Below are 27,806 nucleotides of genomic sequence, written 5' to 3' on the forward strand. Positions count from 1 at the left end.
GAAAGGAAACAAGTTCAAATTTTGAAATGGAGACTTAGAAAGGGGCTAATCAATGAGTGTAGCAATTATTTCACACAGTCCTCAGGAGGTACTTTTAAATGCATTTCGAATACATACAGACATTTCAATGGATCGTAACCATTCCAGGAGTCCTTGACTGTCATCCTTTTACCAAAAATCAGGAGGAACCTTTCTAAACAGTGGCCAGAAGGTCAGTCATACAAAACAGAATTATCAAATAATCATGATTTTACCTTAAAATACCTACAGCGTAATATGTCTCTGAGCAAAGCCTATGAAGTAAAGTCCTAAAGGAAAATATTTAGTAAAAATACTAAAAATGTTTAAGTAAAAACATTTCATAGCAATGAACATCCCAAACAGTAGTAGCCTAGTGCCAAAATTAGTCAGTCTAAAGCTGAACAGAAGCACTATTAAGTTCATGGTCTATTTAGAAGACATGCAAAATATAAACCATCTTTCATTGTGAAAATGCTGTGTTTGGAGAATCAGTGCTGTAATTCTGCATACTGCTAACTGAAGTGGGTTACACTGCCTTCACAGTATTCTTTTCCTCTGCTATTTACCTAACATATATTTAGCTTTCCAGCAAACAAGTAATTTCAACTTCAACCTCCAAAAATTTTTATTGTAAAATATTTAGGCAAAAGGTTAAACTAGTCCAACAGCAGCCATGTCGTTGCACTATCAAAATTGTAAAGAATTTTTTACTTAAACTAATGAGCCACTCAACTGCATTTCTGCAGTTCTGTTTTATAGCACATAATTGAGCCAAAACACAAACAGTTTATGAAGCCAGCTCCGAGTAATTCTTCTGAAATTTTGCTTGGAGTTCAATTGTTTGGCCAGAGAGAAAAGGATGAGAAGGGGAAACAATGGTAGAGGAAAGCTACATCTGCAATCTTATGACTGGAGATCAACCTTCTGCTCAATTCCCATTAGTGCTAACAGGAATATATTAACTCTCCCCATAAAAAAGTAGCAGGAAAAATAACACTATTAGTATAACTTAATGCAGATAAGTTTCATTCACTGAAAAGAAGTAACTTGCGTTATGCTATGGGAAATGAACTTACACTGGCCATTCAAACACAGCTGCTGAAGTTTCCCTGCTGTGAACAGGGATTCCCTCAATCCAGAGACAGCGTGCTTCAAGCAGCTCCATAAAACTCTGCAGCTACCACTGCAGAAACTCAGTAAACATCTGCAATTAATACTGCTGAGATTACATTTAACAACCAGATGATACCATTGCAAATACTTCAGAAGGAATTTTTTTTTAACTTCAGAATTTCTAAAGGATTAAAAATACATAAGAAACCACAAACCTCTTCTCTTTCCTATAATTTTAAACTGAGCAAACTACCAGTCCGGTGCTCTGCCAGTCCAACTCCTACCAGAAGCTTTGTGTGATGTCCTGCCAGGGCACTGCTGCCTAGATTTTCAGTTCCCCGAAGATTACAGCTATTCCTCATCCCCCGTGTGACCCAGGGCTGCTGCTGCCATGTGGAGCTCATGTGGTGCCCATGAGCAGGTGTGCCTGGGAATGCAGAAGAGTTCACCCCACATACTCTCTAAGCCATATTAACATTTTTTTATGGTAAGGTCAGTACAGGATAATGAAAATTATGTTTAAAAGCAAAAGGAGGCAAATATTTGATGAATTCCAAGGAAAAAGAGCAGGCAGGGAGGGGGTGGGGAAAAAGGTCTGGATTGAAAGGCTTTCCTGTCCTGCCCTGCCAGGTGCTGCTGGCAGTGTGACAAAGGTGGCAGATGGCTGTGCCCTGCTGCTGTGGGCAAAGGCACCACTCCCCTCACTGCTGCTGGCCTGCAGACTCTCAATGGGTGCTTGCTACAGCAGGTGCCACACTGCACAAGTTCATTGATTCCAAGTTTTCTGGTGTATTTAGGAGTGCTCTGGCTATAACCTGACTGCCAGCAGTGCCAGGTGAGCAAAGCACACCTCTGCTGGGCTGGGATGCTGGGACCTGGGGAGAGGGGCCTGCCCTGGCATGTGGGGGACAGAGGCCACTCTGCTGCCAGCCTGCAGTGACCTGGGAGCTGCTTTTTGGCTGCTGATGTGTGGCTCCACTTCCCAGCAGAGCAGGAAACATGGGCACCTCACTTAAATTCCTGCAGGGACCTTCCCTGCCAGCCTCTGTGTGATGGAGATGCTACAGGTTCAGTTAGTATGAGTTGTCACTGGCTGAAGGGATTCTTCTGTCTACTTTTTTCCTTCCTAAATGCAAACCTCCTTAGCACCATCTGGAAAAGCTCCAAGAACATAAAGCTTTGGAAAGGCTCCCCAGCCTTGCTCTGTGTGGACCCTCATCCCTGCTACACTGTGTCATAAGCAACAGCATCGTGGTGCCTGCTGCAGTCAGCTGCAGGACATGAAAGCTGGCTTTCCCTTGGGACACATTTAATGGGAACGGCTTCCAAAGCCGAAGGGAGAACATTCCAAGCAGTTGCCAGGAGATGTGGGTATTTGACTAAGCTCAGGCTTCCTTTCCTATAGTCCCTCCTTGCTAATCCTTTCAGAGCAGCAGCATCACTTACACCTTCACAAAGAGCCAAGTGCTCGAGGCAGCACAGGGAGCTGTACCCAGCTGACACCTCAACCTTCACACAGCACTTTTCTAGAGTCCCCCGGGCCATGCTGGCAGCACAGGAGGAAGCAGCAACTTCTCCTTAGTCTCTCTTGGCTTTAGGGCAACAAAGATTCTGGATTTTTTTTTTTTTTTTTAATTTATCTATTTTCTAACTGACAGCTGCCCCACTCATGACCCTGTCACATCTTTACAGAACATCAGATTATCATGGCTGATTTCAATTATTTTTACATGCATAAATACAGAACAAATGGGTGCAGTAGATATATTTAAATAAAAATTGACAAGATGCATTTATTGTTTTCGTTTTGTACAAAAGCATAACTTAAAAGACAGACTAGTATAAACTTACTTTGTGCCAAATATTTAAACTTTTCATTCCAAAGAGTAATTGGTTCAAAACTTGTAGATACAGTTTCCACCTGGGAAATCTCTTTTTAAAGACCACAGATAACACAGTATTGCAAAATGAAAATTCTGCAGTCCTTCAACCAATCAGAAGTTGCATTCTGCTCTGAGTGCCAGAATTTCAGCTACTCAGTGAATGGATCCCATGAAACATGAGCCATGCTGGAGTGACCTGCTGAAAAGTCAGTTTGCCTACTGCTCATTCATGTGCTGAAAAAAAGATGTGCATTAGGACCCATGGCATGCAATCTTAGCAAAGACTGATAAATATACGTGTAGAAACGGGGTGATGTGTTTGGATTTTTCTTTGCTACTTCATACCAGCCAGAAGTAGCCTAAGAAAACCTAAGTTACTTAAGAGAGTCCCAGATGTCATGCAGAAGCTCAATTATTCTTGAAATAAAAGAATGCTTTCCCCCTGATTTTGCTTTTCCTTTGCACATGTGACATTTCCTCAGTAAGTCTGAAGGGTTTTCTCAGTCACCACCACAGCTGCAGCTGCCTTCTGCCTCGGAGGGAGGACTGGCAGTCTCTGCTGATGACATCTCCAGGGACAGTTGCCTCCGCTGGAAAAAACCTCCCACCAGAACAAGCAGGACACCTCCCTCAGATGCCCCTTCAAGAGCCTCCAAAGTGAGAAGGTTACTTCAAAAGCTACTTTTCCCACAGAACAGGGAAAATGCTGCTGTGCTGCAGCACTACCAAAAGGGCTAGCACAGAGCTGGATTCGTGCTCTTGTCATCCAGTATCCAAGCGCAACTCCTGCCGTTGTAAAATGTGGTGGATGCAGTGTGTGACAGCAGCTGTGCAAGAAATGGGGCACAGCTGCACAAGTGTTCCACAAAACCATCTGGAGGAAAAGTACCAAAAACAGAAGCGAGCAAGCCTTGTGTATTTCAGCAAAATTAAGCATAAAGAAATTGGTGTCCATGCAGTGTTTGATATGCCATAGAAACTGCTTCAAATAACATTTGATAAGAAAACTATTTATCAGTGAAAATGCAAGCTTGGACACTACGAATAGTTTACATCTTGTAGGTGTTCACTGATACAGGACAGTGGCATTATGACCAGTGGCTCACCTTAAAGAAGTTATTCATGGTTTTCCAAATGAACTAGTGTTTTACAGTGCTGTACAAATAAAAAGTTGTGGGGAGCATATGAAATATCTGTATTAAATTCCACTGCATTAAGTTATCCAATGCATGAAAAATGACCCAGATGCATTTAAAATAAATGCATATTACAATATCACATATAGTATTATAAAATTATTACTTATGTGCACAGTCCTGATATCTATAGACATGGCACTGTGAAGAAAGCCTGGTTCCTAAGCATTTTTATAGATATTTGATAGTGATGCAATTTGCTATCAGTCAGATCATAATGTCCCTTCAACTTTGGTACATTCAGTGCAAAATATTTTCGGGAGTTTTTTTACTGTTATAAAAATAAAAGGCATTTTTTCCCTGGAGAGTGCTTAAAGAATAAACACTAGCAGAATGTCTGTTCAAGCATGGAAAGTGACAAAACAGAAATAACACTTTTGTTTGCTTGTTTCCTGTTTACACTCTAAGAAACATAATATAATGAACCTATAAAAATAAACAGAAGTCACTGTGTTAGGGTTTTTTCCTGATATGCTGTGATAAATTGCTAGTTTCTTCTTAAAATAGTTTCCATGCAGTATAAAGCATAAAATCAGTCTTATTAAGTTATTAAGTTCATTGTAACAGCTCATATTTTGTCATACACACCACTGGCAAACGCATTTCCACAAACCTCCTCACTGCACAAGCCGTTGTTACATCCTTTGCTGCTGATTTTCCTTCCAACTCACTTCTGCCTCAGGAACTCGAGCTCTATGGTGTTCCCCATGCAGGCACTCGTAGTCTTAGGCAAAGCAAGTGTTGGATATGCTGTTATAACATATGGCATAAAGTAATGTACCTTCATGAATTAAAAAAAAAAAAAAAGAATTTATAAAAGTTCAGTTGTATGCTTTTTGATAATTTACTGGGTAGGTAAGAGACTGAGTGATTCCACATTTTGATTTGAATTTTCTATTCAACAACTTTGATGAAATCCAGTCCTTGGGTACATGTCAGTTTTGCAGTAGCCAGATGGATCACAACATGGCATCACGTTTCTGGTTTGCTCAGAACATAAACTTAAGAAATGTAGCCATCCCAAAACCCCATGGATTGCAAGACTTGGCTTTCCCTGCACACCAGGCACACTCTAGTTTCATGTCGAGAATTCTGCCATGACCACAATGCTTTTAATTGCTTCACAAGCTCCTTTGTAGAACCTCATTATTTCAATTGCACCATGACACAATTTTCCTCTAGGAAATCCAACACAAAAGTTCATTCATTCCTTGAGAAGACAGATCCACAAAAGTCCAATGAGCTGGGCACTGTGGTTTGTGTATCACTCAAGTCCAAAAGTACTTGTCTCTTCTACTGCTGTCAACAGTTTTTCATATAACATAGAGAATGATGGGTAAGGGGGAAGGTCCAGACGATTGAAACAAGTGTGAGCCCTGAGGGGAAAAAGAGAGAGGAGGTGAAGAAGTGCATTACTTGGAAAGTTCAAAAGAGAACACACAGATTGGTATGTGCTTGAATAGAGATGGGCAGATAGTATTCTTTTAGAAGACTTTGTTCTGTCAAATGATGTTTTTCAATTGAACAGGTAGTGAGGTTTAATCTACTTTCTTCTCATTAAAATAAGCCAGTAAGAAGCACTTACGAAGGTCTTTAGAAACATACTGAGAGTCCAAAAGGCATGGGATAAATTTTATCCATCAAACGTGCATGAGAAAAAAAAAAAAGAATGATTTGGCATGTTACAAGTCAAACAGACTGGTCTGAAATCTTGTCTTTAATGTGTCTTCTGAGATGTAGCCTTTCTTTTCTGTATGGATGATACTTGAATACTGTATTTGTAATGATAAACAAGATATTTCCACACATCTCCAGATGTACAGGAAACAATCCTACAGTGGTAAAAGACAGATAAATTAGATGCTCTTCCTTCTACAATCCCTTGGCATATGGATGGTGTTCTTGAGGCGTACTGCTTGTGCTGATATTCCCAATGGACACACCTGCCCTAGAGGCCAGCAGCTTTTGGAATTACACAAAACCATCCACAAACCTGGTTGCTAGAGGTTACCCTGCTTTCTTAAGAAGGTGACCATGCAATTTATTTCTCAGTTTTTGAAGTCCATCTACCTCAAGTTTGTTGACACACTTGGAACTGTCTCTCAAAACCTCTTCCAGGGAATGAAAAGGGAGATAACAAAGGTTTCTCTTTGTAGTGAACTCATGGATATCATTGCCTGACCTCAGGGCATGCTAAGGATGGTACTTTCTAAAACACTGAGGTGGATAAGCCCACTCTTATGAAATAGATAACGTAACCATTATTGTGATGGGGTCTTGAGGATGAAATGATGCAAAGAGAAACTGCAAAAGGCATCTCTTCTGCTCTAAAGCTTTGTAACAAAGCCTCACTTTAGACTGATTTTAGAATTTTGGCAGATCTCTGTTTACAAATACTTCAATTTTTTGCAATAAAATACATCATAGAGTTATTTATTTAAATTCAATCCAGCTGAAAACCAAACTCCTCCTGCAGTGCCCTGCCCTTCATCAGTATGATCTATATTATGCATCAATATGTAAGATGTTAATGGAAGGACTGAACAAGCTCCCTCCTCACAGCAAATGCAACTCCTCATTTAACCTACCCAGTCCCAGAAATCCAGGTCTACCATAGACCTGTACAGACTTCTTCTGAGCCAGAAAGTACTGCCTTCCATGTGAGCAAATTCATTAACTGCCACTTTAAGTGCCTCTCAGCTCCCAGCTATGGGAATGGAACATGGAGTGAAGTGGGTTAATCTCACTTGTTAAAAAACCTAAGAGTCCATTACAAACTGGAACTCATTGAAGCTGAAACACCCACTCAGTTACAGCCTTGGAGTGTCATAAAAATATCAGGCTGAAGATATGTATACACAGCACACAAGGTCACACCATTATGATAAACACAGTCCAAACACCAAATATGGAATCACTTAAAAACACACTGCCTTTAGCACCCTCCCCAAATCCAGCACCCTTAGAAGAACACTGCTGGCACATGCTGTGTAGCAGAGATGGCATTTCCCTACTCCATATTCCAGGGGTCTGTTAAATTTTTCTACCCAGCCATTTCTCTGAGGCTCCTGGAAGAAAGCTTTCTTTTTACTTGTCCTTTGCCTTTCCAAAAACCTTATAAAAGAATATCTATGATACAGATTATATTATTCCATTTCCTGCAGAGTACTTTAAAAAAACTGAAAATACTCTTTTTTTGATGAAAAAGACTGATTTAAGACCAGCAGCAACTAGAACTCAGTGATCCCTTGAATTCAATGTAGAGTGCTGAAGAGTCTTAGGCAATTAAGAGCCTAACCACATGCTTCTGCTCCATGGGGCTGACAGCCACTCATTAGAACTATGGATCATGCTGTGTGGGCTGTAAAACCACAAATTATAAAAGACACAGTATATAATTAGCAAGAGATTCATTACGAACTGGTTTAATAGTAAACTGGCATGTTGTTTACATTTATTAAGAGAACTCTGTTTTATCTTATTTTGAGGGCAATTTTGAAAATGGAATCACTTACTGTGGAAAACCAAGTAATTAAAAAAGACAAAAACAAAACCTTTGTCTTCTGAGGCGATGCATGCTTTTCCAACCCCAGCAAACAACTTCCTAAGTCCTTGAGACAAACGAGGTTTTTTCCTTCTGGGTAGTAGCTTCCCCTTCCAACATTTCAAACCACATTGGCACTAACTGGTCATCTTCCTGGGCTCACATTTTATGACAACATAAAAACCTATCCTGGTCCCTAAAGTCTAGGTTCCCAGATTCCCAATTAAACTCCCCTTCATTTTGATTACCACAGAAAAAGAGAGTGATTTAGGCTTAAAATGCAGTAGTCAGACATGAATATAATTTTCAAATGAATCATCACATGAATTAATAAAAAATTTACAGCAATGAACCTGGAACCAATTTCTCAGCATGGGAGTGAATTGAAAGAGCACTGGTCCCTTCTCCTAAGTTAGTCTAATCTGCAACACAGTGCAAAAGAAGGAAGTATAAGTGGCATTGGGGTAGCAATAGTTAAGCTAGACCCATAATAATCAATCTTTCCAGGGCATTTTACATGCTACCTAGTTAGTGTCAAAGACAGCAATACAAGCTGGGCAACCTGGCATGTGCCTCACAGAAATCTCACTATCTGGATTCAGCAGAGCTGGTTACACAGCAGTCAGAACAGTGGGAACTAGGCAAACATCTAGTGAAAACTTCTGTGTTTACATTCACAGCTGCTTAGGTCACAGTCACATACCTAAGTGACTATCCTAGCTGCCCTTTGTGTCTCAGACCAGGAAGAAGAGATGGGGATGGATATTTTTATGTGTTTTCAACACCACAGTAATGTTTTTAGAAACAGAGGAAGAAACAAAGTCCACTGACCTGTTAAATCCTCACTTTTGCCACTGAGCACCGAGCACTATCAAATTTCACAGGCACTCCTGCTAAGAGGGTAATTTGCAAAGTACAACACTGCTAGGAGTGAGTGATGGTGCCTTAACATAAAAACTTTAGTTATCTGAGAATCAGTAAGAGTCACAGACTCCTAGGGCAGCGTTCCCAGCAGATCCAGCGATGTGCTTGTGCTTATATGTGCTGGGCTTGTTTGGAAACCTCTTGAAAGCTGCTACTCGGGGTTGTAGTTACTGATGTGTTACCTCCCAGCCAGCAGTACCTGCTGTTTGCACAGGGAGTCTCAAAGGCTACTGAGACCCAGGCTGAAGCTGCACTGCATGCAAGAACTATATGTGTAAAAATGCAAACAGTGCTTCTGGCTTGGGGCTTAACCCATTTCAGCACTAACATGGAAGATGTTTCATTTTTTATGAGATCGAGGTTTACCCATGTGTGAATACTTGTGTGAATACCATGTGTGAACTGCTTGCTCATGATGACTGCAGGTGTTTGTCACACAAAGTTGTTCTTATTTTAATTCTCACATTTGTATGGTAAAAACGATGCAGAGACACAAAATTCAAATGTTTGCTAACCAAGGGAAAGTGAGGTAAGTGAAATTTCAACGAATGATACAATCTCTTAAATTCGAGGAGCTGGCATTTCCCCTACACTTGATGAACAGCCTATGATAGCCAAGATTCTCAACATGTTTCTCCATATTGCACTTTTGGAAGCAGTTTTATTCTGCAATTTATTACAACCAGGGTTCTTCATAACCTCTCCAGAGGAAATTCTGAACATCCTGTTCTGGCAGGTCCTGACCTTTTCCAAGCTCTGCTTGCAAGCACCGGGAATTTCAGCTTCAGAGAATATACGGAAAAAATCATGCAATCTCTTTTCTTACTTAAACCCACAAAAAAAACCCCACTTGATTTTGAAGTCAGAAATTATTTTTTAAGAAGTCATAGCTTTTACTTCTTAATCAGAGTCAAAGCTAGTCCATAGGCCAATCATAATCAAACTGTAAAGGAGACTTATGGGGCAACAAGATATTACTAGGTCCCCAGATGACATTAGAGTATTTGATATGAAATAGTGATTTTCAGGATTTGGATTCCTTTAATCCTCAGTTGCCTGGCTCTCATTTGTGCTGTAAACAGGAAAGATGGCTCTGTTTAAAGGCCACCCACTGTGCCTGTGGATTTCACAGCATCACTTCTGTGTCCATGACCTTCTCCATGTGGTTCTGATGGCAGGAGCCAACCCAAGAGATATTTCTGCCTCTGACCTTGCGCTGGAGGAAAAACCTACAGGTTGTTCGTCAGGGAGACTCTGTGTGTCTCTGACAGCCACCCTGTGTCTAAGATAAGACTCTGAATGCAAGTTATTCCTGAGGCATCTTGTTTATGAGGAGTGGGTTTATGATTAGGGTTGAGATTCCTCCATGGATCAGCCCAGCCCAAAGCCACCTCCAGAGGCTGTACACGGCATACTAAATTTGAGGCCTGATTAAGCAGAGGTAGGCTGCCCACACTCCACACACTAATCTGTGTCTAACCACTCCTAACCCATTCTAGAGGCTGCAGAATCACAGAACTGAGTGAAAGAAAATCTCCCAACTATCAGTCTGATCACAGTAGAGAAAAGACAAGAGCCTGTGATGTTTTGTCAAGGAAGAAACCAAGCTGAAGGTGGTTTTTTCATCATTCACACATTATTAGTCTAGTCCTGGCATTGTTACCATGGACCTCTGAAAAGAACTCTCTTTTCTGCTCTAAAAACTGGAAAGATTTTTTTTTTAATCTTTTCATCCCACTCCTCTAAACCTGCCCTACCCAATATAAATTGCAAGGGCTTGTACAACTCAACTCATGCTTTCATATCTTGGACTCTCATACCATTCCTTTACCCTCTTCACCTATTGCAATTGATCTTATTTGTTCTCTTTGAAATCCTCACCTTCTTCTGCCTCCCTTGCTGCTTCTCAAGTGAAATGACTCCCTCCCACCAATTCTGCACTCACAACTTGCCTCTTCAGTATTTGTTAACACTCAACATCAGACCGAGCATAAAAATTGTATCACTAAACTATACTATAAAGCCCATGTCTGATGCAAAAAATATAATAGTAGCTTTCAGTCAGACACAGTCACAAGAGCTATTTAATTTAAATTCACATTAATTTTTGCTCCTAACTTGTGAACTGCATGCTCAGTAAGTAAATACTTGCACATTTAATCAAATGTAACACAGAAAGTCAGAAGTAGCTATAATTCTAAGATAATTTTCCATTAGAAAAACACAATATGGATGTCAGCCACAGTTACACTGCCTTGTCCACCTTAAGAGAACAAAACTGAGTTCAAACCAAAATGGATGCATCAGACACTGCAACAACTGGGAAGGAAATTTGCATGTAAGAGAAGGTGCATTTGCATATTCAGTGAAAGCTTGTTAATGTTTGTCAAACAGCTGATCTGTTACCCCAGAGAGTGGCACTGTGAAGCCACCCTGGCATTAGAGCCCCCAGAGCTGTACCTTGGAAGAGCAGTGATCTTCCCCCACTTCTCCACGCAGAAGCGCCTGGGCCCGTTGCTCCCCCGGAGAGAGGCAAAGCCTTCGTAGGGAATGCTGGACGTGCCTGTGACAAACTGCAGCACAAACACCCGTCAGGACAGGGCTGCACACAGGGCTGGGGGGACTCACAGCAGCACACCCACCACAGCCCAGACACTTTGGGAAAAGCATTTGCAAAGCAAGGAAATTCGTGAGGCACAAGCAATAAATGCTACTTTACATGGAGGCTAAGGGCAAACAGACCATTTCCTGGCTGGGCTCTAGAAGAGGCAACTTAGCAGATTAATTTCCTCCACAGGTTTTCTGCTGCTGTATTATACTGTAGAATAATACACTGTCAGTATCCACTTACTCAGACTTAAGCCTAAGTGAGTTTTTTTGCTGCCGTTTCCTACATTAAAAGGAATTAATACAAGTAGTAATATCTGATGGCTTCATGCTATGCCCTTCTAGCTGTATGGATTTCCTTTGCTTTACAAACCACAGTTAACTACTGTATGAAAAGGACAAAATTCTGAAGGTTAGGTATGCCCACTGACATTTGCTGAAATACTGACTAGTGAGCAGTTTTATTTACAACCTGTCATGAAGAGATCAAAGGTAGCTTTTGACAGATCAGAGACTACTTAAATTCTAATTATTTATAATGGATATTATAAAAACTTTTGACTAACAGATGTGACAGGAGCACAGAAGCAGACATTTCTGTCTCTCCATCAAATGAGATGTTCCTGACTGCCTTTTTTACAGACTTTAAAAAAAAACAGATTCAAAAAAGAAAATTCTTCGTAACTCAGTGATCAGATAAAAATTCTGAATTGTTAAAACCAGCAGACTTCATATTAGATCAATAACGTGGTATGGTTTGCAGTAGAGGTTTGTCTGTTTCTTTACAGATAGGATGGATGTAACCTGAACTTAAAAAATTTAACTCAATAGTAAACACACATGTATAAATATTCTTCTGTTGAGATATTTTGTCCTTCAGCAGCAGGGTGACTGGAACCTGCAGGTTTAGTGAAAATGGAATTGGACTGACTTTAAGGTTTCCATCATTATTTTCTAATTTGAGGCCTTGAACTTCCATCTAAGCTTTCTCCTTCCTAAGCTGTATAAATACTATTAACATTTCTACCTAATGACATAACCAGTTACACAGTTTTCCTTTTCTATCTTTAGGAGCCTTAATGTACTTTTAATCAAACAATAGTAAAGAATTATTGCAATCAGCCATTGTATCTTAAAGGTACTTTTAAACTTAGAAATCTATAAAAATAGCTGTGAGCTTCTGTCACTTGAAATTATTACATTTAGCCTCTGACTCAGGCTATTCCCACTAGTAAACATCACCATAATTTCTGGGTATCCTAAACCAGAATGGGGCTATTTTAGCACCAAATTTTAATTATTTTTCCACAGATCAGATGATTTCTTACCTGTAAAAGTCTTAGACGTTGTTCATTGTTGAACCTTTCCACAGCAGCCCAGAACCACCGAATTACAATGTGATTGTCATGATAACCTGTTAAAACAACAAGAGCCTTCATATTATCAGGTGCTCTGAAAGTGGTTGAGGGAATAGTTAGTAAGCTTTTCCTGGTTTGTCCCTAGTCACAGTAATGCCATATTCTTTATCCACTTGCATCAAAAGGCAGAAGGTGAGAGAGAAATACTCCTAAAATGCTTAAAAATCCTAAAGGCAGAGAATGAATGTACTATGACAAAAAGAATTGAGATCCATCGTGCAATAATTTCTTACATTAATCAGTCACTAACAGGAATGCTAGTTCTTGAAATATTCCAATACTGTCCTACTTATCTACCCAAAACTACAAATGATGCTGCAACCATCTCACAGTATCTCACAGTTCCCAAATCTTCTGTTGCTCTCAAATCACCTCAAGTACCAGCCTGCAGTCACTGTGATTGCTTCTAATTTCCTGTCAACATTGAGTGTGTAAAAAAAAAAAGAGGAACATCCACCTAAGAATGGCCACCATTTCCATTTCTCTTCCAGGTACCTCCCAGTGTGCAGCTGAGCATGGTACTTTCTGTGGAGAAGAGTGTTCTGTCGTGCTGTCTTGGCAAGAACAGCCAGGAAAGAGCTGCAAGGGGATGCAACAAAGCAAACTAAAATGGAAAAATTACCTTCTCCCAACACTAACTTAACCAGAGAAGCTCAAAAGTTACTATAAATGTATCTCATGGGATGGTTTTTTACTGTCTTGAAAACTAGGTAGATCCAGAGCCCTCAACACTCTCATTAAATAGTCAAAATTCAAGTTACCTCCTCTGTACTCTGTATTATTTCTCCAGTCACTCAAGTCAATTTCTGCTGTTCCAGCTATAACCAGTTCCAGTTCTCTGGCATCAAATACAGAAACCAGTCTTGCATCAACCACCTGTGAAAGGAAATAAAATGCATAGCAACACTTCTTCATGTACTGATTTGTGCCTCCCCATAAAGTCTGCTACTAAGGTATTTACCAGGTATCATTCAGGTAATTCAGAATTCAGGTTTTGTCTTTTTAAACAAACAAGCCTCAGAGACCCAATGCAGAAACAGAGCAAGGATTCAATGCTAATCATACAGTGATCGAGAGTATTGTCCAGTGCAAAGTAGATACATAACCACAGTCTTTTATATAAATGACTAAAAAAAATTTTTTTACCCTCCCTTCCTCTTCCAATATCTGCAAGGGCATTTCTGATTATATTTGGGACCCTGTATTTTGGAAATGTATATAAGGAGAAAAATATTTTGGAAGGAGAAAAAAATTTAATTTCATTTTGGAGCTTTTTACCTCATAGAAACCACGAACCAGACTTTCTGTTTGTTGTACAACTCCTCTCTCAATTCTCCATTTCACCATTCTCTCTATATATTCTTTCTTGTTCTTTTCAGTGACTGGAATATTGGCACCTCCTGGTTTTAGTTCCCGTTCTGTGATCTTAGGACAAAAAAATGACCAAGTGACAACACAGTTATTATAAAGATAAAAGAAGGAATTGTAGTAATTTAAATTTTTAAGCTGAAGTAATTCCTCAAAATCACTAACCAAGCCTGACAAGCAAACTGGAATATGTGAAGTAAGAGAACATACAAAAATTATTTTTTACAACAATATTTTAAATTCCATTTAGTCTGAGGAACCTTCATAATAAGATTTAAGAATAAGCGGAGAAGAAGCAACAATCTTTACAGTGACTAAAACACTGAAGTTTTCTGAATAACACCTTAACAAAGGTGTTGCAATACCTCTGAATGGCAACTTTGCTACAATTAAATTCAGGTAAACTACTTCTAGCAAAGCAATCCTAAAGTCTGATATTTTGGATACTCTCCAGAAAATCTCCTTAACCAGGAAAACGTTTTTGACCAGTTACAAATATTAGTTCCTCTTCAGATTTCAACATTGGTTTCACCAGCAGGAGTTTTTTAAATACAAGTTCAAAGCAGCATGTAGAGACACTCATTCTTCTGTCCAAATAAATGTTTATCTAGCAGTAGAATGCACCAAGGAAATGAAGAAACTTGCACACCTGCCCAAAAACTTCTTCATTTACAGTAAACGTGAGATCTAGGATATCGTGTATGTCATTGTCTTTCATCCACTGCAAACTCTGGTGAAACTCCTCATCCAGATATTCCAGGTCACTCAGGTCACAGAGTCTTGACAGAAAAAAAAAGAAGAAAACACACAAAGAGAGATGATGGCAGCAGCCTGTGCTCAGTAACTAAACTCAGACAAAACAGACTGTGAATGGGAGCCAAGAGAAACATCAATAAAGAGGACAACTTCAAATCTCTGTTTATTTGCCTGGTAACAGCAGTTACTGTATAACACAAAATAACTCTGTAAATATACAAAACTCCAGAATTTAATCTGAAGACACATTGCTTCTTAATGGTGAGTCTGCCCCGTATTTCCTGTAAAGCACATTTAGGAATTATGAAAATACAAACATTGAAGAGATAAAGAATTCAAATAATAAATGAAATTTTAAGATTTTTTAAACAAGCAAGCAGTGTCCTTTTTGTTTATGTAGCTACACTGCCTCATCTCCATTATTTGCTGAACTGCTTAGATTTCCAGCTTACCACATACTTGCCATACTTTCCCGTACCTCGTCCTTCTTACTAAAATGATGCTGCTAGCATTTAAGTGTTTTAAAAATATATGTGCACTAGGAATGGATTAATTATTCCCCACTACTCGAACATGCAATGTTTTATAGGAATAAAATGCTTCCAGACATCTCAAAACCAGCTTTCAAATAAAAAGTAAAGCACCTTAAGTTCATTAGGTCTTAGGTTCCAGAGCAAGCACAGCTCTCATTGTTTTAGCCAGAACAGAAGCAGTAGTTCTGGAAACTAAGTCTGAAGTCTATCAAAGTATAGCTCCTCAAAATGGAAATTGCCAACAATCAGTCTACCTCTGAGAATGGATGGTGCAGTCTAAGTTATGAAGTGATTCATATCCTATCCTGTGAGTCATTACATGACAAAGGAATAAGAACTCTTCTATTAGTATCTGGAATAAGCCCACAGCACTTGCACTGTACATCTTCAAGTCTAAGATTTTGTAGAAGAAAGCTGAAAACAGGGCTAAAACAAAACACAAGGTTCTCATACTGATCACAAACAACATTCTGAGGTAGTGGAAACAAGGAAGTTTTTCAAAAAATTAATGGATTGAAATCAGTTTATTAAATTAGAAATAATGGCCTGTCTCCTTTGTCAATACAGCATCATAAATAATCCATACACAAAATGGCATCATTGATGGGGATGGAACCAAACAAAAGAGGAGACAGAACAGTTCTACTCACATTCGGAGGAGGGCTTTATAAAAGGGTCTTGTAAAAAAGGCATCCAGCAAATACTGATGTATCAGAGCAAGACCAAGAATTCGACCACTAAACCTGAACCTGGAAGAGAAAGAGTTACGGTCATGATACTGAAACTTTGTGGTTGGTACACTGCTCTGTCATCAAAACTTGCATGCATTTCCAAACAGCATTATTAAATCAGACAGCTATGTCTAAATTGTGGTATTTTTGTTTATTTCTTGGGTTTCTTTAACATTCTCAGTAAGGCTCAGGGAAAAAAATAATTTAAAAAGCAAGTCTGCAGGGTGTGGTAAATCCATCTGATACCTAAGTTACAACTGCTCAAAAATGTCAAATCTATATTTAACCCAATCAGCCCCTGACAGAGCTGATTGGGTTAGAGCACTTTATAAATGCATTATCTCCCAAAATGATAGCCACTGCCTATTTCTATTTCACACCCCTACAGAATTAACTTGTTTTCATGTTATAGAGAGGCCAAAGTTTCTTCTAATCTTTCCCAGCCTGACAGCTCATGCTGCCTGTCTTTCCTACTGGCAGGGACTCCTTGCTCCCTCTTCTGACTGTGGTTAAGGAGTTCTATGTATATTTTCACAAAGAGTGCCAGAAAGTTTTCTATGTATTGCAGTGCTCTCCAGCCTTATGTCAACAGGATCTAAATCTTCTCTCACCTCTCTCTTTCTTCCCTTATTATCTTCATTTTGTTGGGTGTGTAAGGAGGAAGTTTGCTCTCAACCTTGAAATAGGAGGGTCTTTCCAAACATTCCCATGAGAATCAAGATCCATCATGGAAACTCTTCCACAATTCTAGAACTAGATTAAAGTCTAGTGTTTGTTTTCAGAATAAATGTTTCTTGAACTTTCTGTTTATGTATCCTTTACAACATTTTTCTTTGAAAAATTAGGGCTTTATTACACCTGCTTGTACAATCTTTGCAAGACGAGGATGTGACTTGCAGAACCTTCCCCTTTCTATGAATAAATTGCTTGTCACAGCTGCATTTTCTGAATTCCCCCTGAGGCTGTACAAAAGCAGCACTCCCTGAAAGAGATAGGGCTCATGCCTCCTTCATTCCCCAGGTCTCTGGTCCAGCACTGCAGAAGCCAGAGATGAATAAAAACCATTGGCAGAAGCTGCACAGCACCTAAGGGTTTTCTCTCACCTCTATGCCAGGCTGTTCTGCCTTTCCAATAGAGACTTGAGATACTGGAGTTCAACAGGCAGGTTGCTTCAAGTAACTGAACTGTCAACCAGATATTTTCTTTTAATTTGTAAAATTAGTAATGAGATTCCCCTCTAATACTCATTCTTCATAACTGGCTTTCAAAAAATAAGAACTCAGTGCATATGTATCCTACAGAGATGAGTAGCTGTCATTCCACTATTAATGTAATCCAACTACTTACACAGCAGAATTCTGTCAATAGTCACAGCACAGCTTTACAGATTTATGGTGAAGCCATGGCTTAAATCAACTGAGGGTGATGTAAACTGGCTTATAATTGTGAAAATAGGATTAGGCAAAAATCCTCGATAACTGTTTTAGAAGCATGACTGAATGTACAGACTGTTTCAAAGCCGTGTGATCAGCAGTCTCCCCCCTACCCCCAATTAAGATATCACCACAGATTTCCTTCCAATAGGTATGTTGGAGTTTTTCCACTGAGGAGATCTCTGTACTCTTTAGGAAGACTCAAACAAATTACATACAGTAATATGTGCCTGAAACCTCCCTTCATCTCCTTAGCTGACAAAAAGTCAATGTGTTGTTATTTTTCTTGGTTTTTTCTAATACACAAGAGGTTAATACTGCTTTGATGAAATGACTACTAATGTACAAGAAATGCAAGGAGTTGTGTTGTGAGACAATCCCATGATATATGTTCCAAATCATAATTTTGCTGACCTTGTGAGAAATAAGATCATTTAAAAACCACAAGAGAAACCAAAATCAAGGAAGTCTAAAGAAATGCTATTGTTTTGCTGCTGGTTAAAAAGATCAGATTCTGGGTTACATGGCTTGATCAGATTTGAGCAGTTGTTCTACAAGTGGGAATAACAGAAAATGTATCTGAAAAGAAAAGAATTCTTACCACTCATGGTGATTGTCTACAAAAGCAGACATGGGACTTATTTGTACTGTGTAGGTATCATTGGCTGAATATTCAAACAAACCATAATATGGATTGAAGAGCTCCCTGGACACCAGGAAAAAAAACTCTCTTGATGGTCCACTGTAGTCCAACCTTTAAAGAGAAACCTGGCATTACTATGAAGTAAGAAGCTTTTTTTTTTAAATCTACATTCCTTACACTATATTTTGATTAAAATTTCGTAAGATTTTAACCAAAACCCTTAGCTGTGCAGATTGCTTAATGCAAAAGTATGTGGAACTCTCAAGGGACTATTCTAAAATGGAATGGCTTGCAGGACTGGAATGAAGTTCTCCGTGTGGGCTGCACTCATAAAAAAGCTTTGGCTCCAGCTGTAGTGGCTTCTTTGCCACAGGAATATAACCAAATAATTGGGGCTGGCCAGGGTAGGGAGGAGGAAAATCATGAAAAGAGCCAAAATCAGACTTATCTGCATCTGACAAATTAACAATGAAAATAAAAAATGGTCATATATTGTCTTTGCAGACTTGCAACCATAGGACAATTTGAGGGATAATATTTCTGTTTTCTCTAGCAATATAATCTGAGATTACTTCAGTGATTTATGTTTCTTGGTCTAAATTTTCTTGTCTGTCTTCCAAACTTGAGTGCATTTAAATGTCTTTTGGAGAGTGCACTTCCTTTGTGGGGTTTTTTTATTTGTTGTTTTCTTTTTTTTTTCCCCTATTTCAAGATTCCAGTACTAATGAATCTAAATAACCCCTTCTTCCTGAATGATAAACAAACTCATTGCTGACAATGCACTGAGACTGAATTGTGACATTACTCTGCAGGTCACCAGTGAAATGAGTTAGGTATGATGTTAATGCTCTATTAGAGTTGGAAAACAGAAATCTAGGAGTTTTCCAGTGGGGAGCAGAGGTTTTTTATAACCCTAAGAAATAGACAGAAAGATACATCTTTTATAGATAAAATATTTAATATTTGACTCAAGTACTAAGACAATGCACAGACAGAAGTACCACAGAGAAGGTCAGCTTTCACAAAGAACTCCTGCTACGAATGTTTTGGCTCATTAACTTTTACAGAAGACAACCACAAATGAGAGCTGTTTTTGAGGATGAAGTTGTCAGGAAAGTAAAGGCTAGGAGCCATTATCAAGCTGAGGACAAACCCTCTTTCCTCAGCTGAATAAAAAACATTTTCCCTTCAGTCACTTGGAAGCATTTCACTTCTGTTAAGCTTCAGCAGTGAAGTACTGAAACAGATCCTTACCCTGGCAAGAAGGGGTAGATTCCATCAACAAAGTAGAGAAAAAAAATTCAAAAATGGTTCAGCATCATGGACAACTGTCGGGTCTTGATCTTGGCACGAATACCAGGATCAAGTAAAGGGTCATCTGCAAGACTCTTGCAAACTTCTGGGATAATCAGACACACTAAGAAATCCTAAGCTAGAAAGGAAACTGTGTGCTTGACTATCAGCCATTTCATACAGCTCCTTCTGTATGCAGTTACTATGAGTCATATTAAATAAATCAATCAGGAGAGTCCTGCACTGCCAGTCAGATTTATCCGACAATTAAAGGCTTGGCACGAGGGTGAGAAAACTTCATACGAGAGGTATGCAACCACACAACAGCTGCAACTGTGGGGCATTTGGATATTCAGGAGAGTAGTATGTTGTTGGCAACATGACTCATGTCTCCTAGGAAGCACCATTAGTACTTCAGATTTACCACTCTTAAATGCAAAGCAGCTTTTCCTAATAGTTCAAAGAACTCAGGAAAAACAAGGAACCATATTTTTTCTATCTAAATTTTCAAAATGTATTACCAAAATGAATGAGTGTATAAAAACCATTAAATGAGCATCACAATTGATGAGTATAGAAACTGAACATTTGAGGAAGATACGCATTACGAGACTTATGACAGAAATCACTTGAACAGCAATAACCATGTCTGAGTTGCCCCACTTACTATTTTATATACTAATAAATCAATAGTTACTAGAATGTTGTATTATGCAAGTATTTCCTTACCCATTACTTTATGACTTGTATCTCTTTACCAAGAGGAAAAGAAATGCACAAGCAAACTCCTACTTACACTCTTAAAAAAGGAGGAGCAGATAGGAAACAATTAACTTTTCTTATTCCTCCTCTCCTCCACCCTGACCTGTCTTTCTTCACCTGGCCAAATGAGTACTTGGATGTGACACACATCCTTGCACCATCTCTCATGAAACAATATTGTTTGCACACATCCTTTCTTCATTAAAAATACAGATGTGTAAATAAAGGACTGACGTCATTTTAATTTGACTTTTCTCCTAATTAACTGATTCTTTTCCATTAAGGCTAGAGTCTCACGTAGAGATGGATATAATGGGGACAGGAGGTGTCACTCCCATTTCCAGGTCACTCTTCATGTTGCTGAGTGTTGAAATGCAAAAGTGTGACATCTGATGGAAATGGTGTATCTGGATCAATCTCTATCTCATGTATGATTTTAAAAATTTCCCTTTCATTTTTAAATCTGATTTGAGGCTGTAGCTGTGAAAGTAAAGCCTCATAGGAGCTGTGTAAAACAGGCCTTGCTCCTGCATCCCCACCCTCCTTTGTCAATACAGCATAATCTCATTGTGCACCAGCCTTGCCATTCCAGTTCTGACTTTTTCCTCAGACAGCATGGTGATATTATTTATATGAACAAGTCCACACTTGGCTCTCAGCTGTAAACACTCTTTATTTTAAGACTTCACTGGGTCTTTATTAACACTAAGTGCTTCAGGGTGAACTTTAAACAAACAGCAGGATTTAGAGGTTTTCAAAGACATATTAATTTTATCTAATCTTGTAGGAGATGTTTCTATTACAACTTTGCATTTTAAAGACTCACACACTGCATGGCAAGAGCCCACACTACAGCATTCCAAGAGCTGTGCTGCAGTTTTCTGAATATCATGGAATAAAAGTTTGAATGTTTATAAACATATTCATGAACCATTTCAACAACAGACAAGTGGGCTTTAAGACCTGCCAAAGGGGGCATAAATCAAGAGACAAAAGCAGCAAAGAGTACATTGTTTCAGTTTCACTTGCAAAGGAAATCTAACCACATCTTGCTTTGCAAAGCACATCTCACAACCTGTAAGACATTAGACTTTCATTAGACACAGATTGAGCATTCTCTGAATGTGACTTTGAAACGTGGGGAATATTTGGGGGTTTTTTAACAACTGGCAACAGCCCAGTTGCTTTTATTTGTGATGGAGGCCCTGGCCTGGAGAGGCAGTGAGTATCTCCTGTAGCACTGAGGGCTTTCTGCTCTCAGTGCCTCAGACAGGGGCTAAATTAAGGACTGAGCCCATAGCCTACTCTGAAAACACGCTCCCTCCAACAAATGGCAGCTGTCTTTTGGTAAGCCCTAGAGACCCAACAGCACTGAGAGAAAAGAAATATGAAAAACACAAGAAAGTTGTTTGGTTTGTAATTTGCTTTCCCAGCAACATTCTGAAACACACACCAACCACTGGGAAAATTCACATAAGCATTCACATTACTTCTGCAAAGGCAGGATATGTTACATTGCAAAATGCTTAAGAAGCCATCTTGAACAGCTCTATGTTCTAGGCTTGTGTATGTGGCATTTCCTGACCACAGTCCTTCCTCTTTTCACTCTAGACAACAAGTTTGGTGAGAGAGGAGCTGCAAGACACCGTGTTCTCAGACCACAAATACTTCCCTGTTCTACTCACCCTTCTTCCCCAACGAACGTGACATAGAGTTTATTTCTCTGCAGGTCTTTTCTCGAGTAGCCCATGATCTGGTTAAAGGCATCTTCTAACAAGTGATCTCTCCTGATGATTAATCTGAAGGGCAAAATTATTTTGAAACAGCAATTTGTGAACATGAACCACATTTGGAAACATCTATTTAGACAGCAGGATGGTAAAATTACCCAGCAGAAACAGGTATCTCTGAAATCAGGTGATTTCAGAGATACCTGTTTCTGCTGGATAATTTTATTCAGATCAGAAAGCTCCTGTTCTCCTCCAATGCTCTCCCTTATGTTTCAATAAAATGTCCTTTGTACAAAGAAGAGTAGTTTTGTTTTGTCTACCTTAGTTCTTCCTTAAATTAAAGTCTTAAACAGAAAGGTCTTAAAGCTGGCCTTTTCATTAAGTCTGAAATCCTTTTGTAAAGCTAGGCCCCTAAGTGAGTTTAACTGTGAGTAAGAGTCTCATATTTTCCATAAAAATCAATCTCTTAACATAGAAAAAGATAAAAACATGGAAAATCACAGTATGATAAACCCAGAAACACACATCCCTACATTATCCTTGAGGGTGGGATGGTACAAAAAGTCCAGAAGGAATGGCAGTTATTTGTACAAAACCCCACTGAAACATCTTATGTGAAAACACAATGTACCTTCTGAAAGAAAAATTGTGAAAATGAGGAAGTGTCATAAAGATCTAAAATAAGAGGTGAAAGAATCCTCCTTACTTAAATATTTTATCCTCTGCCAAAAAAAAAAGTGTTTACTTAGTTTCCTGAAACATCACTTGCCCTGTATTCAAATACTGCCTATTGTGTGTGCCCATCAGACTGCAGCTGCTGCTGCCTGCAGGAAGGCAGCTGAACCCACCCCAGCCTCCTGCAAAGCCCCTCTGCCCTGCAGAGCTCAGCGACTGCACTGAGCCATCCTGCTGAGGACATGCAAGGGGAGAGCCCAGGAACTGAGCAGGCACCTGGGCAACAAGAGGAGCCAGGCAGCAGTGGAGCTGTGCTGGGCCCTGCTTTGAACAGATCAGCACTGCTGCCTGGGAAAGCAACCCAGAGAAAACTTCCATTCAGATGTCAAACTACAGCTTAAAAATCTACAGTGGGATGGCAAATAAGTCAGGGAAGAAAGGACAGGGAAAAAAGGGTGTAAGAAATGGAACAGACTATTACAGAGAGCGAATGCTCCCCACCAGTTATTTGTCCAAGCATTCAGGACAAAACTTGCATAGATAAGGCTTTAACTGTTTATGATTTCATTATATTCTAGGCAGACATTGCTCAACCTTTGCCTCTTAAGACTTGTCTAAACAATAGCATTTTAATCCCATTTCAGTTTTGCAAAACTTCTAACAAGCTCACATGAATGAAGTCTGAGCTTTGCACAGATTTCTGCAAAATAAGAGAAGTGACTGGCTGAAAGAAATAGGAAAAAAATAGAAAGCCCCTTTTTTTTTAATAGAGGAAATGATTAAATCATGTTCTAGTGCCTCATGGCTATGAGTTTGATAACTGGCACAAGACTTGGTAATTTACAAAATTTTGAAAGTATCTTGTGAGGACAATTATTATATATAACAGCATATAATCACATGATTAACAAATAAATGAAGGAGGGAAGACCTCACTCCAACTACTCTACCATTCAGAGTGCTAAAATAAAAATATTAGCAGTTTTTTTAAGGCAGTCCTTAGAGTTTAGTAACAGTTAATGCAAAAATTCTCTTAACTAAAGAGGACTGTGGTATCAGGACAGGCAATGATGTACAAAAGATATGCCAATCTAATTTTTTTTAGTGGAAAAAGATATGAGAAAATATAACTGTTTATATCATAATGGAAGAATTCAGATGCCTCCTGTTCTGCAGGCCTCTTCCCAAAGCTCTTTTTGGCACCGTATTGATAATATTGTCTGTACAAAAACATAGTTGGAGGAAGCACAGAGGTGCTCAGAACTTGCTGTATGCTCTGCTATGAATTCCATGCTGGCATTAAGTCTTTTGTTACAGGTTTTATATTCCCAGAAATGCCTGGGTAACCATAACGTCCGCATTCTTTCTAATGGGAAGAAGCTTACAGATGCGTGAGGCAAAGCATGCTGCCTGAAAAGAAATCCAGTTTTATGAGATACACAACGTACTTCAATTTCCCTGGGCCTTGTCCATATCCTTTAGTCTCCAACTTCCTGTAGAAGTTCCTCAACTTGGCTTCAAAGTCTCTTTTGTACGGAGCTGGAGCTCGGGCATTGGCACGCTGAGTACCTGCAGGGAGCAACAGGCAAAGAATGAGCTGAGTGACATGAACTGATGGATGTCCCATCTGCTACTGGAAAGACTCCTTCACAGCAAAAGGTATGCATGGTATGTACTTGGTTTAGTCACCTTTATAAAGAGTAAAAGCTGCATATCTTCAACTCTGCTCTGCATCCAAGACTTTTTGGTTGCTCACTTCCAATAGTATCATCTTTCAAAAGACAATCTTAAAAGAGCAAATCCAGGTCAATGCAAAAGATGTATTTTAAAAACAACACAAGCAACTACAAGGACTTTACTTTTTGTTTTTCAAGTACACTTTATGTCTAACCTTTATAATTATTCATACGATAAATGTTCTAGTCTGGTTTTAATATTATCAGGAAAACAACAACTCAGAAATGAAGCAAAAACTGACTGGACTCTGCATTGCCCCTGTTGACTACACTAAGAGGAAGAAGGAAAACATTTGGACATTCCTTAGTGGAAGTTTTTCCCTAGGGAAGTAACAAGGAAGAAAAATATAGGAAGAATAGAAAGAACACCAAATTTAAGTTTGTGGAACTTCTAATCTGTGGCTGCAGAAACATACATGATGGTCATGTAATTGAATTTAATTTTGACAAACTGTTTTTGAGGGTCAATTTCTTGAAAGCAAGGAGAGATGAGAACTGCACACCAAAACAAAAGGCCTACCCTACAACCGCATGTACAAGTTCGGTATATACAAATTAGGTGTTTAGTCTCCTCTATTCTGAAAACGGCCATCATTAGGACTTCCACTGCCTCCCTGGATAAATGATTTCCACTGATTTGATTGCGAGGCAGGGTGCCAAGGAGGCAGTTGAACTCCTTCCCTGAGCCGCTGTGTAGACATCCCACACAAAAAATTCGGAGGATGTTTAAAATTTTTCATGCTCTAAAGTACGCCTAAGTTGCCAACTACTTCTCTGGATGGTCACCTGTAATGCTCTGAAAGCACAAATGAACAGTTTAGCAGCACTTGTCTGCAGAGTTCTGGCTTTTAACTCAGTTCCTCATGCAAGTTTGCTTTTGGCTCCCTGCATGAAACGAAGCCAATCCAGAAACAGTGATTGCTGCTGTGGGGGAAGGCATGGGAAATTTCAGGTAATAAAAGAGAGGAGGTGCATCCGTTCAGCCTGTGGGCAGAGACAGGGGAAGGAGAGCAGCCACAAAGCCCATGGGTCTGACGGAAAAGGCGACAGCACATCCTGCGGAAGTGGGGGCTGGAAGGAGCTGCAGAGTCTATCTGTGCAGAGATCGGAAAGAGCCAGTGAGCTCACTAACAACACTGAACGCCATTTAACAGGTCTTTAAAAGACCTGTCTGACCAGAAAGACACTTGGCACTTGTTCCAGGCTGAAGTGAAGTGTGGGAGGAATAGTAAATATCATGGAACCTGTAGGGCTCTAAAAGGAACATGAAGGACCCTTCTGGCAAAACAGATCCTGGTCACTGATTCATCTGTAGTGGTTTTTCTCTTTTACTGAGAGCACCAAGAGCTTCTAAAGGTACATTCAGCTGAAATCTCCTGAAAACTTACAGAAACAGTAAACAAGCCTTTTAACTACTAGCCTTTTCCCTCTCATTTGTTTTGGTTTGGGTCAAACTAAGTACAAAAATGCAGTCACCAGAAAAAAGCAACAAAAATACACTTTAATGTTAACCCCTCTAAGAAGCTGGATGTTTTTTTGAAGGGTACCACAAAACATGAATCTGATAACACATTACTTCATGGTTCAGAGATCAGCATCATAATATTCTGTCAGCACATGTCAAGTCCTCACTGCAAATCAGATGCGTATGCCAAGAAATTCCTGGGCAATTATAGTGATTATTTCCGCCTTGGGAACAAAAGATGTTAATGGAAGAGCTAAAAACCACCAGTGATGTGATAATCATACTTGATTTTCGAAGAGGTTATATTCTAAAGCAGATATAAAGAGTAGCTTCATGACTATTCATCTTTTCCAAAACAGAAAATACAAGTGATTGTGACTGATCTGAACAATGGATCCTTAACACCCCACCTCGTGCAGTGCAGCACAGCCAGCTTAGCTGATGAGAAAACACAGAGCCTCCATAGAAACATGGGCTATTTGCAATTTCTCATAAAAAAAGTCATTTGTACACCAACACAAACGTGCATACTTGCAGACTGACAGGGAGATTCAATGGTCTCTCTATATTTTTCTACGAGCCAGAAGAAAGATTACAATTTTAAGGAGAGTGAGACTAAACCCATCACTGTTCATTCTCTCCTATCTGCTGCTACTGTGAATAAATGAGAATATCACACGTTAAAGATTGAGTGTATTTTGTAATTACTTTGTTGGAATGAAGCTATGCCCAGCATGCTTTGGTGTATGCACCTCTGATTAAGAAATCTTAACTCTGGACGCCAAAACTGGTTTTATTTATACAAGACTGCCAGGTTTGCAGTTGGAACTAAGATGCATACATGGAGATCATTCCCTTGTTTTCTATAAAGGGAAACAATTGTATCTAAACCATACACATACTGCAAGTATTAATAAATGTGAATATTGTATTTCACCGCTTCGCAGAATGCCATAAGATCATTAAAGTCTTCAGATAGTTTCTTCAGAGAGATCTTACAGAGGTCCTTTGTCCAACAGCAGGAAAAGCTACCACATGTTTATGAATGCATTTAATCTGATTTCATGAAAAGGCAAAGCTTTTTGTTATTGTGGACTGGGAAATGCCCATGAAAATCACAGATCTTTTTCTGATAAAAACTTCTTGCTGTCTGGAAATACCTATACCTAGAGTTGCTTATACCTTAAATGTTCTCTATTTATCTATACTTTTGTTATCGAACTTGTAGAAACCCCCTTAAGCCATTTCAGATTTATATATCTATTATCTTGAGGAAACTAAGCATAGCAACATCTATCAACATGGTTTTCAAATGGAACTTGTCATACTTGCAATAATTTAGTTCTGACCTGCAACTCAGAACCTGAAATATCAGTTTCCTTCCATTCTGACATGAATATTCAGATAGCTGCAGTATGCTAGGTTTTGAACTTGTGTTAAAGTATAACAAGCTGGCCTTTATACATAAAATTGTCCTTATTGCCGCACAGCTCCATTACATTGCCATTTTAATTTACAGGTATTAGATCCATGCTTTTAATTCTCCAGGCATCAAGATGCTGGCATGAGCAGTCACTTAGTTGTTTCACATCAGTGAGAAACAAGTCTGCATGTTTTTTTACAAGTCAGAACAAAATCACAACCCCTGAAGTTGCAATACACCCAGCAAAGAATCTTGTGAGCCCAAGGCAAACATTCAAGTCTGACAGTTAAATGCAATTGTACTTGTTGACTTTGATCAAAAATAGTTCTAGATCTTTGTCTTATCAAGCATGAGAAGTGGTTTCATGGAGCCTCTGCAGAAGCTTTGCCTGAGCAACTTACCTGGAGAGTTCTGAGGTGAAGACACCGGCGAGCCTCGCGGGGACTGGCAATAACTAGGATGAAGTAAGGCATGTGGCGGCACATATGACATTATTTCCTCCTCAAACAAGCTGGCAAAAAGGAGCAAAGAAGAAAGAACATATTTATTTAA

The 27,806-nt window shown here is 39.3% G+C and overlaps 1 protein-coding gene across 1 annotated transcript in view; it reads right to left on the minus strand.

Annotated features, from left to right (window-relative positions):
- Window positions 1–2,901: 2,901 nt before the first annotated feature.
- Window positions 2,902–27,806, minus strand: part of HECW2 (HECT, C2 and WW domain containing E3 ubiquitin protein ligase 2) — a 143,478-nt gene continuing 118,573 nt past the window's right edge. The window contains exons 19-29 of the mRNA XM_053982155.1: window positions 27,656–27,765; window positions 24,079–24,199; window positions 21,911–22,024; window positions 18,129–18,281; window positions 16,014–16,112; window positions 14,724–14,853; window positions 13,985–14,131; window positions 13,468–13,582; window positions 12,617–12,702; window positions 11,142–11,254; window positions 2,902–5,589 (exon numbers count right to left, since the gene is read on the minus strand). Coding sequence (XP_053838130.1) covers window positions 5,478–5,589; window positions 11,142–11,254; window positions 12,617–12,702; window positions 13,468–13,582; window positions 13,985–14,131; window positions 14,724–14,853; window positions 16,014–16,112; window positions 18,129–18,281; window positions 21,911–22,024; window positions 24,079–24,199; window positions 27,656–27,765 — 1,300 coding nt within the window. The 3' untranslated portion in view covers window positions 2,902–5,477. The remainder of the gene's footprint in view (window positions 5,590–11,141; window positions 11,255–12,616; window positions 12,703–13,467; window positions 13,583–13,984; window positions 14,132–14,723; window positions 14,854–16,013; window positions 16,113–18,128; window positions 18,282–21,910; window positions 22,025–24,078; window positions 24,200–27,655; window positions 27,766–27,806) is intronic.

The sequence above is a fragment of the Vidua macroura genome, chromosome 7 (assembly GCF_024509145.1).
Source record: "Vidua macroura isolate BioBank_ID:100142 chromosome 7, ASM2450914v1, whole genome shotgun sequence".
NCBI classification, from domain to species: Eukaryota; Metazoa; Chordata; class Aves; order Passeriformes; family Viduidae; genus Vidua; species Vidua macroura.